We start from the raw sequence: 17406 nt of genomic DNA, 5'->3' as shown, positions 1-17406 counted from the left end.
GGAGAGCTAAGCATGGGGATCTGAGGGAGGGCACATGTGTTAACTATGTTCATAATAGCTGGTCTCACCTGGATTGCTGGCTGGGGACCAGGGACTTGGAGATGTGGACGCGTTCGGTGGAGCATCTGGCCCGGACCCTTTCGGACCATTCTCCGCTGAAGCTGCAGCTGTCGATACCCAGGACTCCGGGGGCCGCGTTTGCTTGGCGCTTGCCACGGGGAGCTCTTCGAGATGAGGCGTTTTGTGAGGAGGTGCAGGAGGCCATTTTGCATTTCTTTGCTGAGAACCAGTGGTCGGTGAACTCGGCCGGAACGCTCTGGGAGGCCTTTAAAGTGTTTATTCAAGGGGTGTGCCTCTCTAAGCAGCACGGTGTACTTCGTGCCTTGTGTCGGGAATTAGCTGAGCTGGAGTCTCAGATAGTGGAGTTGGAGGCAAAATTGGCGACGGACTGGGCTGGTGGGACGTTGGTGGCTTTGCGGGATGCGGTTTCCCGATATGAAGGGGCATCTGACCGCGAGGTGTCTTTTTTGGGAAAATATGCCAGGGCCCGGCGCTATGGGGAGGGTGACAGGGCGGGTCGCACCTTGGCGAATATGCTGCGCAAGCCTTGGGAGAGGGGGTATGTCACTGAGATAGACGGGTGGGGAGGCCAGCGGGCAACAGGAACGGCGGGGATTATGCAGGTCTTTGCACAATATTTTGAGGATCTGTACTCGGCCCCTAATGAGTCGAACCTTGATGTGGCGCAGGCTTACTTCGCTGACATCAGTCTGCTCTGGTTTGATGACAAGAATAGAGCCTATTTTGATGAGCCCTTCTCAATGGAGGAGGTCAAGGCAGTAATTAGTGGATTGCCTGGTGATAAGGCTCCGGATCTTGATGGCTTCACACCCGCCTTCTATGAGGAGTACTCCGATATTCTGGCTCCCTACCTGTTGGAGGTCTATGCTGAGGCATTGGATGCGGGCTCTCTCACCACCTCCCTGCGGGAAGCGCTGATCGTCAGAATACTTAAGCCAGGCAAGGATCCTTGCAGCTGCGATTCGTACCGCCCGCTCTCCATGATTAATGTTGACAATAAAATCTTGGCTAAGTTGATAGTACTTCGGTTGCAGCCGTTGATGTCGCGGCTGGTGCTCCCAGATCAGTCTGGTTTTGTTCCAGGGCGTTCGACTGCGCACAATTTGCGCACGTTTTTTGTGGTGTTGGGTAGCCTTACGGCGGAAGATGAGGCCGCTGCAGTGTTTTTGGTTGCTACAAAGGCGTTTGATTCCATTTCCTGGCCCTACCTATTTGCTCTGCTGGGCAGGGTAGGTATGAGTGCGCGCTTTATAGGGTTGATTCGCTTGCTCTATACGGATCCGGTTGCGAGGCTCCAGTTGAATGGATGTATCTCGGATCCCTTCCCGGTGGCCCGGGGAACTCGCCAGGGGTGCCCTCTGTCCCGCTCCTTTTTGCTATTGCGATGGAGCCACTGACGGCCTATTTGCGGCAACATCACGACCATAGGGGGCTGCAGTTTAGGCAGCGCCCGATTTTGGTCTCAATGTACGTGGATGATATTGCGCTGTAAATGCGGGAGCCGAGTGGGAACTTGGATATTTTGCTCACTGAGGTTGTCCGCTTCGGTACCTTTTCTGGCATAGTGATAAACTGGTCTAAGTCGGTGGTGCTTCTTCTTACTCGTCGTATGGCGCGCTTTCCGTCGCGGTATCCTGTTGAGCGGGCGGAGGGCCCAGTCCGTTATCTGGGTGTATGGCTCAGCTGTGACATTGAGACCCTTTGGCTTGCCAATTATGGTAGGCTTGTGGCCTGGTTGGAGGACAGGCTGGAAATGTGGCACTCCCTGACGCTTTCGCTGATTGGGCGCATTGGCATTGCCAAGATGGTTGTTTTACCTAAATTTCTGTATCTTTTTGTTAACCTTCCGCTGGTGCTGCCCCTGAGCTTTCTGGGGAGACTTCGATTGGCTTTGGTGCGGCTGGTGTGGGCAGGCGGGCAGCCCAGGATCGCATGGGAGAAGCTGACGCTGCCATTTGAGCTGGGTGGGCATGCCGCCCCAGATCTGGAGTTGTATTATTACTGTGCTCAGGCCCACTTTGCGTACTTTTGGATCCGCCCGGTGCGATATTTACTTCATCTTGCGGCAGAGAGTGATGCGGTATGGCCAGACCGGCTGACGAGAGTGCTTGGATGTATGACTCGGACTCGCCCTAGGGGTGTGAATACTGTTGCATGTACGTCTGGGGCTTGGGCTGCTCTGTTGTATCGGTCGGGTGGATGTGAGCCCTTTGCCCCTACGATGCCGGTGTTGGAGGTTGCGGATGAGAGAATGTCCAGTTATGTGCGATTGCGGGACTTCCTTTCTGCTTCTGGGCTGTCTCTGCTGGGGGACTGGTTTGTGAATGAGCATCTGCGGTCGCCTGAGGAGGCGCTAAGTGATGGGGTTGATAATGTGTTGCATAGGCTGTACTTGTTACGGGTGTACGCGATTTGCTGGTCTTCCGACTATGCCTCAAACTTGTCAGGTGCTTGAGCTGCTTTGGCGCTACCCCTCTTAAATCAGACAATACCCCTTACACATAAGGCAGGGCATTTCCAATGCAATCCTATGAGGAGGCAGCACTCACAGCAGTGAGACGCCAAGTTAGGCTGTTTGTCACTACCAGGACAGGCCACGCTACATGGCACATGTCCTTCCTTCTACATAAATGGCACCCTGCTCAACAGGCTAGCTAGGGCGTACCTTAGGGGAGACTTACATGTAGTAACTTGGGCCTGGCAAGTAAATTTAGATGCCAGGTCCCTGTGGCAGGAAACTGCGCACAGAGGCTCTGCACTAGCAGGCCTTAGATGCGTTTGACAGGCTACTTCAGTGGGTGGCGCAAGCAGCGCTGCAGGCCCACTAGTAGCATTTAATTTACAGGCCCTGGGTATATGGATACCACTTTATAAAGGACTTATAGGTAAATTAAATATGCCAATCAGGTATAATCCAATCATACCAAATTTGCACATGCACTTTAGCACTGGTTAGCAGGGAAAAAGTGCTCAGAGTCAAAACGTCAGCCAACAAAGGTCAGAAAAATAAGGAGGCAAAAAGCAAAAAGTCCAGGGAATGACCCTGTAAAAGGGACAGGTCCAATAGAGCACATGAGAGCGATGTCGCCCAATTATAGACTGCGGCTCATGCACTTCAAATTCTTACACCGCTTGTATTATACCCCCCTCAGTCTACGGGCTATGGGCTTGCGTGATGATGCGCGTTGCGAACAATGCTTTGCCCCGGACGCTGATTTTCTGCATTTGGCGTGGACTTGTGAGGCGGTACGCGTCTTTTGGGGTGAAGTGATGCGTGCGATAACCGGCATGACTGGCTTGGATCTGCCTTTCTCTCCTGTGGTGGCGTTGCTGGGCCTGCTGGATGGGATGCCGTCGGAGTGGAGACGTCTCGTGGGTATGTTGCTCTTGTTGGCGAAGAGAAGAGTGGCGGTCTGCTGGGGGAGGGGCAGGGCTCCGTGGAAGGATGATTGGCTGCGGGATGCTACATTCTGTCAGGAGCAGCTGTCTATCTTCTGGGAGATGGCCCCGGCGCGTTCTCGACCCAGAGACATCTGGGCGCCTTTTCGCTCCTTTATGGAATCCACTGGTTAAAATTGAGAGAATCCTTGCGATGGGTGTGAGGTTACGTGCAGGACTGCTTGGACTGAATATTGCTCCCGCATGTGTGGAAAATGATGCTTGTTGGACGTTCCTGCTGTATGGATCTGTTTGGCCGCCTCCGTCCTTCTGATGTTATGATTGTTATTGGTTTATGCCCCAAGTACTTCTGTATTTAGATTTCCCCTGGGGGTGTGCTTCCTGCAGCTCTTATTGGCATGTATGTGGGATGGTAGTTGAATCTAGGGCTTCGACCCTGCTGAGTACATTGTTCTCTTGTACTCCGCCTTGTTATCCCGCCTTGTCTCCGCCTTGTTATCCCGGCTTGTCTTGTGCATACGCTTATGGATTCCTTGCGGTCTATCTGGAGTTCTCGGGCTGTTGTTGTTGGTATTATGCAAATTTGTATAAATAAATAAATTTAAAAAATAATAAAAAAATTAAAGTTTATTCGACCTCCAAGAAATATACATTTCGTAAATAAAACGATGTTTTCTAGGAAAATATTAACATATATAATCTATTTCAGGCATAAGACCGATCATTTTATACATTACTTTTACTGTCATTCATGGGAGTTAATAATTGTGAGACCAAAACAAATCGTAAATATTAGCTGTATACAACCTATTAAACCACTCATTGCGTGAATCAAAAAACACAAAGTTATTGACATCATAATTTTTACAGGACAAATTCAATCCATGAGGGGCAGCTAGTCATCATGTTATCCTTTCTGGATTATATTGGAAAAAAATGAAAATTTATGTTATTATCAGTGAAAATGATTCACTGCGACTTGCACATTGTAGTACATATTTAGTATCCCCAAAAACTATGGGGCATATTTAAGAGCACCTCCTTGCGCCACATTAGCGCCATTTGTTTTACGTTAATGTGGCCCAACTGAGGCCAAAATCACCGCACCATATTTACAAAGTGACACAATGAATGCATTGCACCACTTTGTAACCCCTTGTGCCACATTATGCCTTCACCAGTCATAATGTACGCAAGGGGCTGTTCTACTGTTAGGGGAGGGACAAGAAAATGCCGTTCATAGCAGGCATTAATAGGGGGATGCTAATGTTTTCAGTTGGTCTCCATGTACTCTTCAGGGTTAGCTCCTAAATGTTGGTGCTAATCCAGAACAGTACCTCAATAGCATCAGAAATGTTGACACTATTGCCCCCTACACTGCACCATGGTGCGCGTATCTTAAATACGGCACACACATAGTGGCGGTAGTGGGGCGCTAAGGGGTGCAAGAAAAGTGGCACTACATGTAATGTAGCGCCACTTTCCTTAAATCTGGCTTCATATTTTCACAAATACATAATAAAGGAGCAATAAAAATGTGGTAACCAACAAGAGCCTGGAGCCAACATTTTATACAAATAAAGGCGAACAGAAAGAAAAGAAAAGAAAAACAAGTGAAAGAATAGAAGAGGAAAGAAATGAAGATAAGAGAAAAGAAAACGATAAACCAGGAAAAAAGACGATCTATATCAAAAGTCATATCACACAACTCCAGTCACTATACACAGCGCAGCATTTCACGTTTTTCCAAACTTACTGGGTGGTCACATAGATCAATTGAAAGCACTACCTGAGCCATGATGTAACATACCTGAAATAATCCATAATGATTTCTTCAAAAGCCTGATATGTAAACCTCGTAAGAAGTCAATCAAGTGGTTTCAATTCTGACATGTATATTTATTAGAAGTCAAAGTAACTGTAGTGTTTTTGGAGATTTGCATTGTACAGTTGTTATTAAAAGCAGAGTGGGTGATTACCCTGAAACACAAGGGGGGGTTTCTCCCTCCTGTTTGGCCCCTTAGCCCCTTGAGCTTACTTCCCGTGTTTTCACCTTGTGTTACGTGCACTGTGCGTTTGTGTTTTTTAGAAGGGATGTGTGATGGGGTTACCGTGGTTCTCTTTGGGGACGCATATTTCTGTGGTATTTTAATATTGCCTTTTTTTGTGTATAAAAATGTTTAAACAACTTTTTTGTTTTAAGTTGCTCACTTCTGATCCTGCTTTGAAGAAAGATAAGTGTTATTGTTCAACCCACTGCTAAAGTTAAGTAATCTCCAAGGGACATTTTCTTGAGGTGTTCATTTACCCCTGCTGCACGCCTCACTCACTCACCACCGCATGGTCGCATTTGTCGATTTCCTCACTCACTCTCTTTGTGACACACTTCTCGCCGCACTTACCCCACTTTCTAATCCGACATACCCACTCCAAACCTCACTCACGCCTCACTCCCTCCTTGTCTGCCACATTCACCCGAGCTGCAAGTCTCACTCGCTCTCTTTATGCCACACTCATCCCTACCGCATGTCTCACTCTCTCTCTTTATGCCACACTCATCCCTACTGCATGTCTCACTTCCTCTCTTTATGCCACACTCATCCCTACTGCATGTCTCACTTCCTCTCTTTATGCCACACTCATCCCTACTGCATGTCTCACTTCCTCTCTTTATGCCACACTCATCCCTACTGCATGTCTCACTTCCTCTCTTTATGCCACACTCATCCCTACTGCATGTCTCATTTCCTCTTTTTATGCCACACTCTTCTCTGCTGCATGTCTCACTTCCTCTCTTTATGCCACACACATCCCTAGTGCATGTCTCACTCGCTGTCTTTATGCCACACTCATCTCTACTGCATGTCTCACTCGCTGTCTTTATGCCACACTCATCTCTACTGCATGTCTCACTCGCTCCCTTTATGCCACATTCACCCCTACTGCATGTCTCACTTCCTCTCTTTATGCCACACTCATCCCTACTGCATGTCTCATTTCCTCTCTTTATGCCACACTCATCTCTACTGCATGTCTCACTTCCTCTCTTTATGCCACACTCATCCCTACTGCATGTCTCATTTCCTCTCTTTATGCCACACTCTTCTCTGCTGCATGTCTCACTTCCTCTCTTTATGCCACACTCATCCCTACTGCATGTCTCACTCGCTCTCTTTATGCCACACTCATCCCTACCGCATGTCTCACTCTCTCTCTTTATGCCACACTCATCCCTACTGCATGTCTCACTTCCTCTCTTTATGCCACACTCATCCCTACTGCATGTCTCATTTCCTCTTTTTATGCCACACTCTTCTCTGCTGCATGTCTCACTTCCTCTCTTTATGCCACACACATCCCTAGTGCATGTCTCACTCGCTGTCTTTATGCCACACTCATCTCTACTGCATGTCTCACTCGCTGTCTTTATGCCACACTCATCTCTACTGCATGTCTCACTCGCTCCCTTTATGCCACATTCACCCCTACTGCATGTCTCACTTCCTCTCTTTATGCCACACTCATCCCTACTGCATGTCTCATTTCCTCTCTTTATGCCACACTCATCTCTACTGCATGTCTCACTTCCTCTCTTTATGCCACACTCATCTCTACTGCATGTCTCACTTCCTCTCTTTATGCCACACTCATCCCTACTGCATGTCTCATTTCCTCTCTTTATGCCACACATATCCGTAGTGCATGTCTCACTCGCTTTATGCCACACTTATCTCTACTGCATGTCTCACTCGCTCCCTTTATGCCACATTCATCACTACTGCATGTCTCACTTGCTCTCTTTATGACACAGTCATCCCTACTGCATGTCTCACTCGCTCTCTGAATGCCACATTCACCCTACTGCATGTCTCATTCGCTCTCTTTATGCCACATTCATCCCTACTGCACGTCTCACTTGCTCTCTTAATGCCACATTCACCCCTACTGCATGTCTCACTCGCTCTCTTTATGCCACGTTCATCCCTACTGCATGTCTCACTCGCTCTCTTTATGCCACAGCCATCCCTACTGCATGTCTCACTCGCTCTCTTTATGCCACGTTCATCCCTACTGCATGTCTCACTCGCTCTCTTTATGCCACAGCCATCCCTACTGCATGTCTCACTCGCTCTCGTAATGCCAGATTCACCCTACTGCATGTGTCACTCACTCTCTTTATGACACATTCATCCGTACTGCATGTCTCACTCGCTCTCTTAATGCCACATTCACCCCTGCTGTCCACATCACTCATTACCTTTATGCCACATTCATCTCTGCTGCATCCTTCTTGTCACATATACCCCTGCATCCTTCTTGTCACATATACCCCTGCATCCTTCTTGTCACATACACCCCTGCTGCTTGCCTCACCTATTTGCTTTACACCACATTGACCTTTGATGCACATCTCACCCACTGAATGCCACATTTACCCCACTGCTCCATGCCTCCGCCACTCCCTTTAGCCCTTAGTTAGCCCTGCAGCGTGCATCGCTCTCTTTATGCTCCATTTGCCCCTACGGTTTCCCTGAACCTGGACCGTGTCCTCTATACCTACACTGCTGTCTCTTCCCTGTCCCACTGCATCTTCTTCTGCAGTATCTCCTATGTAGCAGATGTCTTCCAGGTACCTGCAAAGTAAATTTGTCAGGGACTCTCTCACTCTCCATGCCAGAAGTGCTCCCTGATCTCTTATGCCAGCATTACCCCTCTTACAACCAGTATGCTTGGTCCATTATGCTCTCTGCTCACCTTCTGGACATGCACACATGCACCCCTCCTGACACCCCTCATGCCTAATATGGAGGGCCTTTATGCGCTCAAGCTCCCCGTACCCATTGTGTTTCTCTGGTACCTTAAAATCTACTCTTCACTCTGTAACTCTAGTGCTGTCAGTACACCAAAGTCCCATGTGCAGCCCTTCGCCATCTGTAGCTGCTGAACTCCAGGTACTCTTTGGTACCCAGTACTCTCCTCACTTCCTGTATCTAGCTCCCACCCCTAGAAACCTCTGTTCCTCTGTAGTCCCCTCAACTCCTGCACCTGTGGTGTATCCTCTGTAAATTTAAATCCCTCCAGGTGTACCTGCAGAACTTCTGAAGGGGGTTTGTCTCCCGAATGTAACCTCTGGGGTCCTGAACTTCTCTACCCTCCTGTACCCACAGGCTCTCCTTGGTACTCCCGGTCCTTTCCTGCCCATACCTGCCTCCTATACCTGTGTGCCTTCACCATCCTGGAGCTCCACAGTCTCTCCCGCGCGTCCAGTCACACGGCCCCAGTAACTGCAGTCTTCTGAAGGGGGGTTGTCTCTCCAATATAACCTATGGGGTCCTGTACTTCTCTACCCTCCTGTACCCACAGGCTCTCCTTGGTACCCCCGGTCCTTTCCTGCCCTTACCTGCCTCCTATACCTGGGTGCCCTCACCATCCTGGAGCTCCACAGTCTCTCCTGCGGGTCCGGTCACACGGCCCCAGTTACTGCAGCCTTCTGAAGGGGGGTTGTCTCTCAAATATAACCTCTGGGGTCCTGTACTTCTCTACCCTCCTGTACCCACAGGCTCTCCTTGGTACCCCCGGTCCTTTCCTGCCCTTACCTGCCTCCTATACCTGTGTGCGCTCACCATCCTGGAGCTCCACAGTCTCTCCTGCGGGTCCGGTCACACGGCCCCAGTTACAGCAGCCTTCTGAAGGGGGTTGTCTCCTCATGTAACCTCTGGGGTCCTGTACTTCTCTACCCTCCTGTACCCACAGGCTCTCCTTGGTACACCCGGTCCTACCCTGCCCATACCCGCCTCCTATACCTGTGTACCGTCACCATCCTGGAGCTCCACAGTCTCTCCTGCGCGTCCGGTCACACGGCCCCAGTTAGTGCAGTCTTCTGAAAGTGCTGCCTGTCTCCCCTCTCGTCCCCTGCACTCCACCTTTACGTGTTTGCCCCCTGGACGCGCTGGTCCCTTTGCCCATCCTTCGTCTTGTGCCTGCAGTCCCACTCCATCCCACCCCTGGGACCTTCTACTCCCCCGGTTTTCTGGACAGACAGCCCTGTTCCCAGGTCGTTTCTCGGCCCCACCACTCCTCACAGACAGAGCTAGGGTGGCCATGTTCTGCAGCCACTATAAGAGGAGTACAGTTACAGGAAAGAGGCTGAGTGGCCACCTTTTGCAGGGAGTATGAGCGCAGTGTCAGAGGAGGGAGAACCACAGGTCCTGTGTTCTGCTCTCAGTTTGAGGGAGAGCCGACCCGCAGTGTTCCTCGGCCAGCATGAGGCGTGTAAGAGGAGAGACAGCCACAGTGACCAGATTCTGAAGAAACTCTACGAGCAGTGTGACGCCAGAAAGAGCCTCAGTGACCGCGTCCCGCAGTGAGTGTAACAGGAGTACAAGAGGAAAGAGAGCTAGAGAGACCACGCTCTTCAAGCAGTGTATGTAGAGTGTAATAAAAGAGTGAGACAGAATGTCTATGTTCTGCATTCGGTATAAGAGGATGTAACACGAGAGAGTCAGTGGCCACGATCTCCAGCAAGTGTACGGGCAGTGTAAGAGAAGTGTAACAAAAGAGCCAGAGCTAGCACACAGTATAGGAGTGTAATAGGAGTTCACGAGTGCTAGTGTTCTGCAGTCAGAATAAAAGTAGAGAGGCTCACCTCCTGTAACTAGAGTCACTGAAGTCCAGAATATTTCTCGCCACATTAAATTGGTTCCGAGGATCAATCCCTAAAATAGATCAGATTTTTAGGATTTACTACTGCATCTACTAAGGTTGTGCACAGTGAGGGACTCATCTTCCAATAGAATGAAAGGTCTCCAGAGACACTGGTCTCACCCCTTGGCAGGGCCCACACCACACACCACTCTTGTTACACCTCCGCAGACAGCTCAAGAGGTCTGTCTCTCCACAATCAGTGGTGATGAGAACCTGTGTTTCCTTTCAGTTCGTCAGCCGTGCTGAGAATAAGTACAAGCGCATGAACAGCACCGAGCGAGTCCGCATTGTCACAAGTGGTGCCCTCGGACCCGCGAGGTCCCCCAGCGAGGCTGCCCGGCATCTACCGGACAAGCACGAAGGTATGTGTAGCCCGCCCATCATGGAATGTCAGGTTTCTCCGAGATTCTTCCAAAAGTGAGCTTCCAGTTACCTAATAAAGCGCTGTCCACAGGTGTCAGAAATCCGGTATCTGAAATGTATTAAAAGCACGGGCTTCATCTTGTCAAGATGGGAACGCAAAGGGAGGCTGTATTAAAGAGGTTGCTGAGAAAATTAGCAGGGCTACTTATATCTTTGGAACAAAGGTTTTGCTTGGAGCTCTTAAAGATTGTCAGGATTATCTCTACAAATCTCACCCTTTCACAGATGACCTGGAGAACTCAAACTGGTAAGCATTTCAGTATGCCAAAACACAACTTTTGTTTTGTTGATATTCTTGGAAACTATTTTTCCTCATTTAGATACGCCTCTGCTACCCTTTCCGCTAAATGTGACCCTTCTTGGATATAGTGTTACTCCTGCCCCTGACATGAGTAAATCTCATACCATTTTCTAGTTGAGAATTTACCTGCAAAAAAAGTTTGTGAATGTCCACAAATGAGTTATTTGGGTGTGGATCTGTTTTGCAAGTAACTACACCCTTGCACACCCAAAATCCCCTCTCCTATTAGCAGATTTACCCAAACTTAAAAACTGTCTTTGTTTGCAGAATTTGAAGTGTGAATAAACTTATTTATAGGGGGGGGGGGGCACCTTAACAGGAAGCTGGATTTGACCCTCTCCAACGCTGCTCTTCGTGCACCCTAGTTACATTTCGGTGCACAAATAGCTTTGTGGATCAGGCCCTGTGTGAGTAACAGACATGATGCATCAGCCTGAACATCGAGTGACAGATGTATTGCATGAGTGATAGGAGTTGCTCTTTGTATTATATGAACATCAGTGTGAAAAATAGTAATGAATCCTGGCTTTTCCAGGCTTACAGAACTTATATTAGAATGTGCAATGGAGCGATCAGGCAGTGCTGACCAATCAACTTGTTTATGGTAGGGAATGAGGTGACAATAAAGGGCCACGTTGATTTAATAATGCTCAATCATCCATTCAGAATGTTTAGGGCGTTTTCGGACTCTGCTTGCAAGTTCTGTTGCAAAGTTTATAATAACTTTTGTAACACTAAGGGATTTTCCCAACACCTGCTGGTCGCAGTGCACCTGTTCCAACTGTATTAATGGGCATTTTGAGGACATAACCATTTTGATAATTTTCCTTCTAACCGAGTTATATGTTTTCACTTTTGGCTCATAATGCATAACACAGATGGGGGGAATTTATCTAACGATAATGCCTCTAGATCGTTCATTAATTCTCTTTAAACTTTTCTGAAAGAAAGGCGTTCTTATTCACGTTTTGATTTTGCCATAGTTACATCTAGAATATAGAATGTTCCAGAAAACGTATCCAAAATTTGAGAGAAGCGTTTTCTGCTACTTATGGAATTACTTGACGTTTGACTTTCCAGCAGGCATTTTGTACTGAATTTTTAAATTAAACCTACATAGTCGCCCTGTGTACACATTCTGAAGTTATTGCCTCGCCAAAAGCATGACGAGTATGGTTTCCGAAGGAACTTAGGAAAGTAAGCCCTTTTTTCACAAACACATGTTCACACTCATGCAGGGCCATATTTTTGAGGGTGTAACTCTCGTTAGATATAGAAGTGGTATACTCCAGCCTTGATTTAGGGATGGGCCAAGGTGTCTAGTATGGCCAATCTATGTCCAATTTATTGGAGAGCCACAATATAGAATTTCTTTCCTAAAACAAAGGACTGACTGGAACAGGTGAAACGTGGATGTCATAGATGATGTAAGGGCTTCCCCGGGACTTGAGGATTAGAGAGTCACTGTTAATTATTTACTGACCTGTAACTAACTACTGGGGTTCTAAAAAATATCAACTATTCCCAAATGAAACTTAGGATACTTAATTAAAGAGCTGTACAAGACAATATTAGAAGAACGGGCATTTCGTAGAAAGTCCCAATCCTGAAGAGGGTTCGTTGCTGGCAACATATTCTGTGCTACTTCTAAACAACCATAACTTTACAGCAACTTCCAATTCCTTCGCCAAATTGTGTTGTCCAAAAGCAACATTTGAAATGAGGAAGCAAATTAAAAGCTGAGAGTAGGGCTGTTCTCGGAGTGCTTTCACATGTTGGGAATCTTTGGTATTTTTTGGCAGATACATGTCAAGATCCAATGACCAATCCTGAATGGTGGGTCAACAATGGTCTTGGGGTCGAGACTGGTTGTTCAGTTAAGTAATAATGCATTGATTGCAGGAATCTGTGTTTGACCTTAGTGGGTCCCTCCAGCCTTTCAAGTTCTATAAAATGTAAACCATATGGTCGAATAACAATAAATCCCCATTATCTTCCAATAGTGCATAGATACCCCCTACTGTGGGTTGAAGATGTGCTTTACAAAAACATCTTTTAGGTTAGGTAACACAAGGGTTATTCAGTAGTGCTCACACAGTCCACAATAAAATAATCACCTTGTTTTTTTAGGGGAAGACAAGAGAGTGGAAATTAATTAAGTTCTAAAAATCATAGGTGTGCAACCAAACTGTAATTTAGGATTATGCAAAATAATCTAAAATAAATTCAATCAACTGCAGAATCCACTTGCGTAAGAAAGTTTTGTTTGGTGGATATACCTCTAAAAATCAATACATTAAAACTTTTGAAAATATGAAAATTATCTATAAAGTCATTTAACAGCTAATTAGATTATTGTTTTTTTGGGAAGGTGAATAGAAGGATGGGGATTTAGGAATGTAAAGTGTATTATTCTAAACAAATAGCTTATGAAATTCTCTTATTGATATATTGTTTGTTTCAAAATTCAGAATATGTATGCTCCAAAGTTTAATTTGATGCGAAGAAGAATGTATGCATTCCAGGTTCTTCTTTAATATTTAAGGCTCACGTATCACCCTCTTTGTTAATCACTCTCTAGTTCAGTGTCTAAATCAACAGATTGTAACAGCGTTAATCATACCTACTCAAATGCCCTCCCCATGCTTCAGAGCGAACTTTCACACGGGTACAGTATCTGACAGTATTTCAACCCATTGCAAAGGTGTAATTAAGTCTGAAAACAAAACAAAAAAGACTAAACTGATCTGAAATGTGTTACTTCTTTTTTCAAGATCCAACCCTATCCTGTGAGTTAGCAAGTTTACTCTTTACAATTATTCCCAATTTAGAGCAGTTTGCATATTTTTTGGCATCTCTCAAATCTCATTCAGTTTATACTTTTGGAGCATAATGTTAATACCTTGTTTTGATTTTAGTTTTCTTTCACTCCAATATTTTTACAATATAAGTTGCCTCAGGTGTGATTGTTAGAGCTGTGCAAAAATCAAGAAATTAGACTTTAACAAATTTGCAACTTTTGTTTTTTAGTTTGCCCATTTGGAAAGCTTACAGGAAAGTTTTGATGCATATGTAGCATGTGAAATATCCTGCAGAAGGAAGAAATTGAGGTAGTAAATACCCCAAAAAGGTATCATTTTTGCAGTAGAAACCTCAATCAAAATAGCTTTTTTCTGGGGGGTTTTCTGGAAATTCTACCACCAGTGGCATTTCATAAAGCTGCCAAACTGTCACCTTCATTAAATATCGTAGAACGAGTTACGGTTTAATTCAGCCCTTATTGCATCAAATATAACTTTAGCTTCTTTCTAGTTTTGGGAGGAATTGATTGATTTCTAATGCATGGCCCTGTTCTCTCATATCTTTATTGTCCTTGCAGATCTTGACCCAGACAGTGACATCAATAGAAGCCTGAATCTCATACCTTATAGTCTGGTACATCCGTTCCATGCAGAGCGCCGGCGCCCAATCATCTTCACACCTTGCATGCTGGCTAAGACTTTAATACAGAAATTGCTCAATTCTGTCAGCGCTCAGGAGTTCAACATTTGCAAGCCGGGTAAGGGAGGAAAGAGCTGTACACACCTTGCACTATTTGGTATACTGTTGTAGGTATGTGTGGATAAAACATAAGACAGGACCATTTATATACCAGTTTTGTATATTCTATCCTGTAATTTCCGGTCCATCGTAAAGTAAGAGTACCTTAGAGTGGGTGTTGTTGTATCTCATAGGTAATGATGAGATGTAAAGATCACAGTACAGTTTAATGTGTTAATTAGTCCTTGTTGGATGGTGTATAATGCACTTTTTAGTTTTTATAGATATATGTCTTTTCCAAAAATGCCACAGAAGAGAGTGCAATAAGAAAGCCAAATGAACAGTTTTCACAGTTAAAATAATTGCCTGTGTAGATGTGGTCCTTTGCTAGAAGAGGCTACAAAGAGGAGCTGACGTGATTGGAGCTTCTTCCTCCAGTGAGTATGGCCATTTAAAGACAAAGATTTAAAATATTAGAATGCTCAGTGGTAGGAGGAAAGAATTCGGGCAAATGAGAGAAGTCATTTCATTTGAGAAGAGAAGAAAGAAAAGGGTTTAGAATCCATGCTGACATTAAATATTATGCAAAAAAGCAATATTTGTAAAGGAATGGAAAGGAAGTTTAGGTAGAGAAAATTGAGGAATGGGTTATGTGGGCTTATGATGGTACATTGGAAATAAATCTGATTATGTGTAATAGAGGAAAATATGTGGTTAGTTGAAATAGATTGTAAGATCCTAGAGGTGAGCTCAGTATTATTCAAATTGAGCATGCTTAAATGTGAGAGGAATTCTTGTTGCCTAACATTTGATCAAAGAACGAATTTTCCAACTGTTATATTGGTAGTACCTGTCTACACTCTGGAGAGTTAAAAGGAGGGAACAATGGCTCACAGATTAGTCCTAGATTCTGTGGAAAGAAGAATGAGCTGATGGTTGCTGTCACATTTATCCTGCAGTTTTATTGTGTTTCATTTTTCTTGGCATGGTTATATATTCTAGAGTATCTTAAGTGCTGAAAGGCATGTAATCAAAGGGTTCTTCTGTTTAACTATACATGGTAACCATTTCTGGACTTTGCTACAAATAGTCTAGGTAATGATTTAAATATACACATTTATAACGTATGCTGGTGCTGAGCCCCTATTGGGAAGGTAGGAAGGATATCTTAGGCACATCAAATATCATTCCATTTGAGGGTAGAGAAAAACAATATTCCCTTATCAGTGAGCTATCGAAGTCTTGTACCAGATCCATAAAGTCAAGTCTTTCCTAATACTCCCGCTGCAAAATTCCTCAGGAGACAAGAAGGTGAGCGCTACATAGATGTGTAGACAGTCATGAACTTTTGGAGTCCATGGCAGGATATAGATAAATATGTCTCATCACATCTAGCTGCCAGAGTAAGAAATTAAACCAAGGCCTTTGATCGCCTTTGGGGTTTTCGATACTAGACACCTTGTTGATGCCTTTGTCAGAGAAAGAGTATGTTGTCATCTATCAGATACTTTTCCTATTACACGCCATAATAAAACAACATGTTTGGAAACAAGCCTCACCATTCGCACACTGTTAGAAATACATTCTCCTTTATCTTCCAAATAAAATGTTTAATACCTCTAAATCCCCCTCCTTCAACAACCATTGTGATGTCCAGAGCAATAACTCGACATGGCAACTAAAAGTGAAAAGGTAACTGATATACTGAACTATTGCAATAAATACCAGTCTTCAATACCAGGCATCTCAGGAACTGATAGGAATGCACAGGAATGCAGAAAAGTACTTCTATCTTTGAGATAAGTGTAGTGTGACTGGTGGTACGCAACATATCTCTGGACATACCCTGCAGTAAACATGAGCCCATCCTGATTAGCAGGCACATCAGGCTCATATTGGGGTTTACTAATATAGGTAGGTCAAATGTTTTGTTTTAAGTTTAAACCTTTATAAAATTGCCGGTATCTTCTCATTTGAATTGCCACAGATAGGTTTCAGTTTTATTAGCATTTACTGCATTTAAAAAAATGTGGAGATCAAAATACATGAAACATGCAGAATAAAAATTAGAAGCATTTCTGATGTATACTTTTTATTGTTTAAACCACATCAGGAGTGAAACATGGAGGAAAGAAACTGGATTAATCACTAAAAAGATCACACAATGAAAGAGTAACAGATATGAATTTTAATGAAAAATTAAAACAAATGTAGATCAATACAGATACATTTTCTGAGATAGGAAGCTTTTTTCTAGCTAGTACGAACTTTTGATGCAAAATGTTGCCTTGAAATTAATTGCCATTTGCAGCTTTGGATAATTCAATAAACAGTTTAAAAACTGGGCTATGTTTGTGCCCTGTGATGGGCATTTCAATGAAAAGTGTTTTGTTGCAGCCACCCAGTGAGAGCCCCCAGCTCTGCAGACAAGACTTTGGTCTGTGTCCTCAAAATGGACAAACAGAGCAGAAAGTTTCTTTGTTCAATGGTGGGCTTTTATGTTTTTAAAAATGTATGACCATGAACAGTTTGCTAACACAATTTCTGTCTGTGAACTATCAATTATGATTGGTGTAACTTTTATACTTTTCGACCATATTCACTCATTTTTATAATGCTAATCACTTGAAAAGTACTGAACAGATTTACACTCAGCCAAGAAAAGACCCTTCCCTGAGTAAAGGTCTAGTTTGAGTTATAGTATGGTATGTTATAATATTTGTAAAGAGCATATGATGCCCAATTGGGCATGCTGGCACTAGTCTACTTTAAATCCCCCACCACACCATAACAGGTTATTCAAAAAGGGCTTTTTGAAAGCCCCCCTAAAAGGAGTGTGCAGAATAATTTTTTAACGGGAATGAGGATGGTTGGTTCATAATTTGATATCAAAATAAGCAAATGTCTGTGCTTCCACAACATGCGATCTCGTGAAATAAGGCAGCTTTTGGTTATGC

General features: G+C 44.8%; 1 protein-coding gene across 2 annotated transcripts in view; it reads left to right on the top strand.

Annotated features, from left to right (window-relative positions):
* Positions 1-17406, top strand: part of CARD11 (caspase recruitment domain family member 11) — a 538982-nt gene that overhangs the window by 484312 nt on the left and 37264 nt on the right. For both annotated transcript variants that reach the window (XM_069209962.1, XM_069209961.1), the window contains exons 20-21: positions 10415-10547; positions 14289-14468. In XM_069209962.1, the coding sequence (XP_069066063.1) occupies positions 10415-10547; positions 14289-14468 (313 nt within the window). The remainder of the gene's footprint in view (positions 1-10414; positions 10548-14288; positions 14469-17406) is intronic.

This window comes from Pleurodeles waltl, chromosome 10 (genome assembly GCF_031143425.1).
Source record: "Pleurodeles waltl isolate 20211129_DDA chromosome 10, aPleWal1.hap1.20221129, whole genome shotgun sequence".
In the NCBI taxonomy this organism is placed as follows: Eukaryota; Metazoa; Chordata; class Amphibia; order Caudata; family Salamandridae; genus Pleurodeles; species Pleurodeles waltl.
This window is presented reverse-complemented; position numbering and strand designations above follow the sequence as displayed.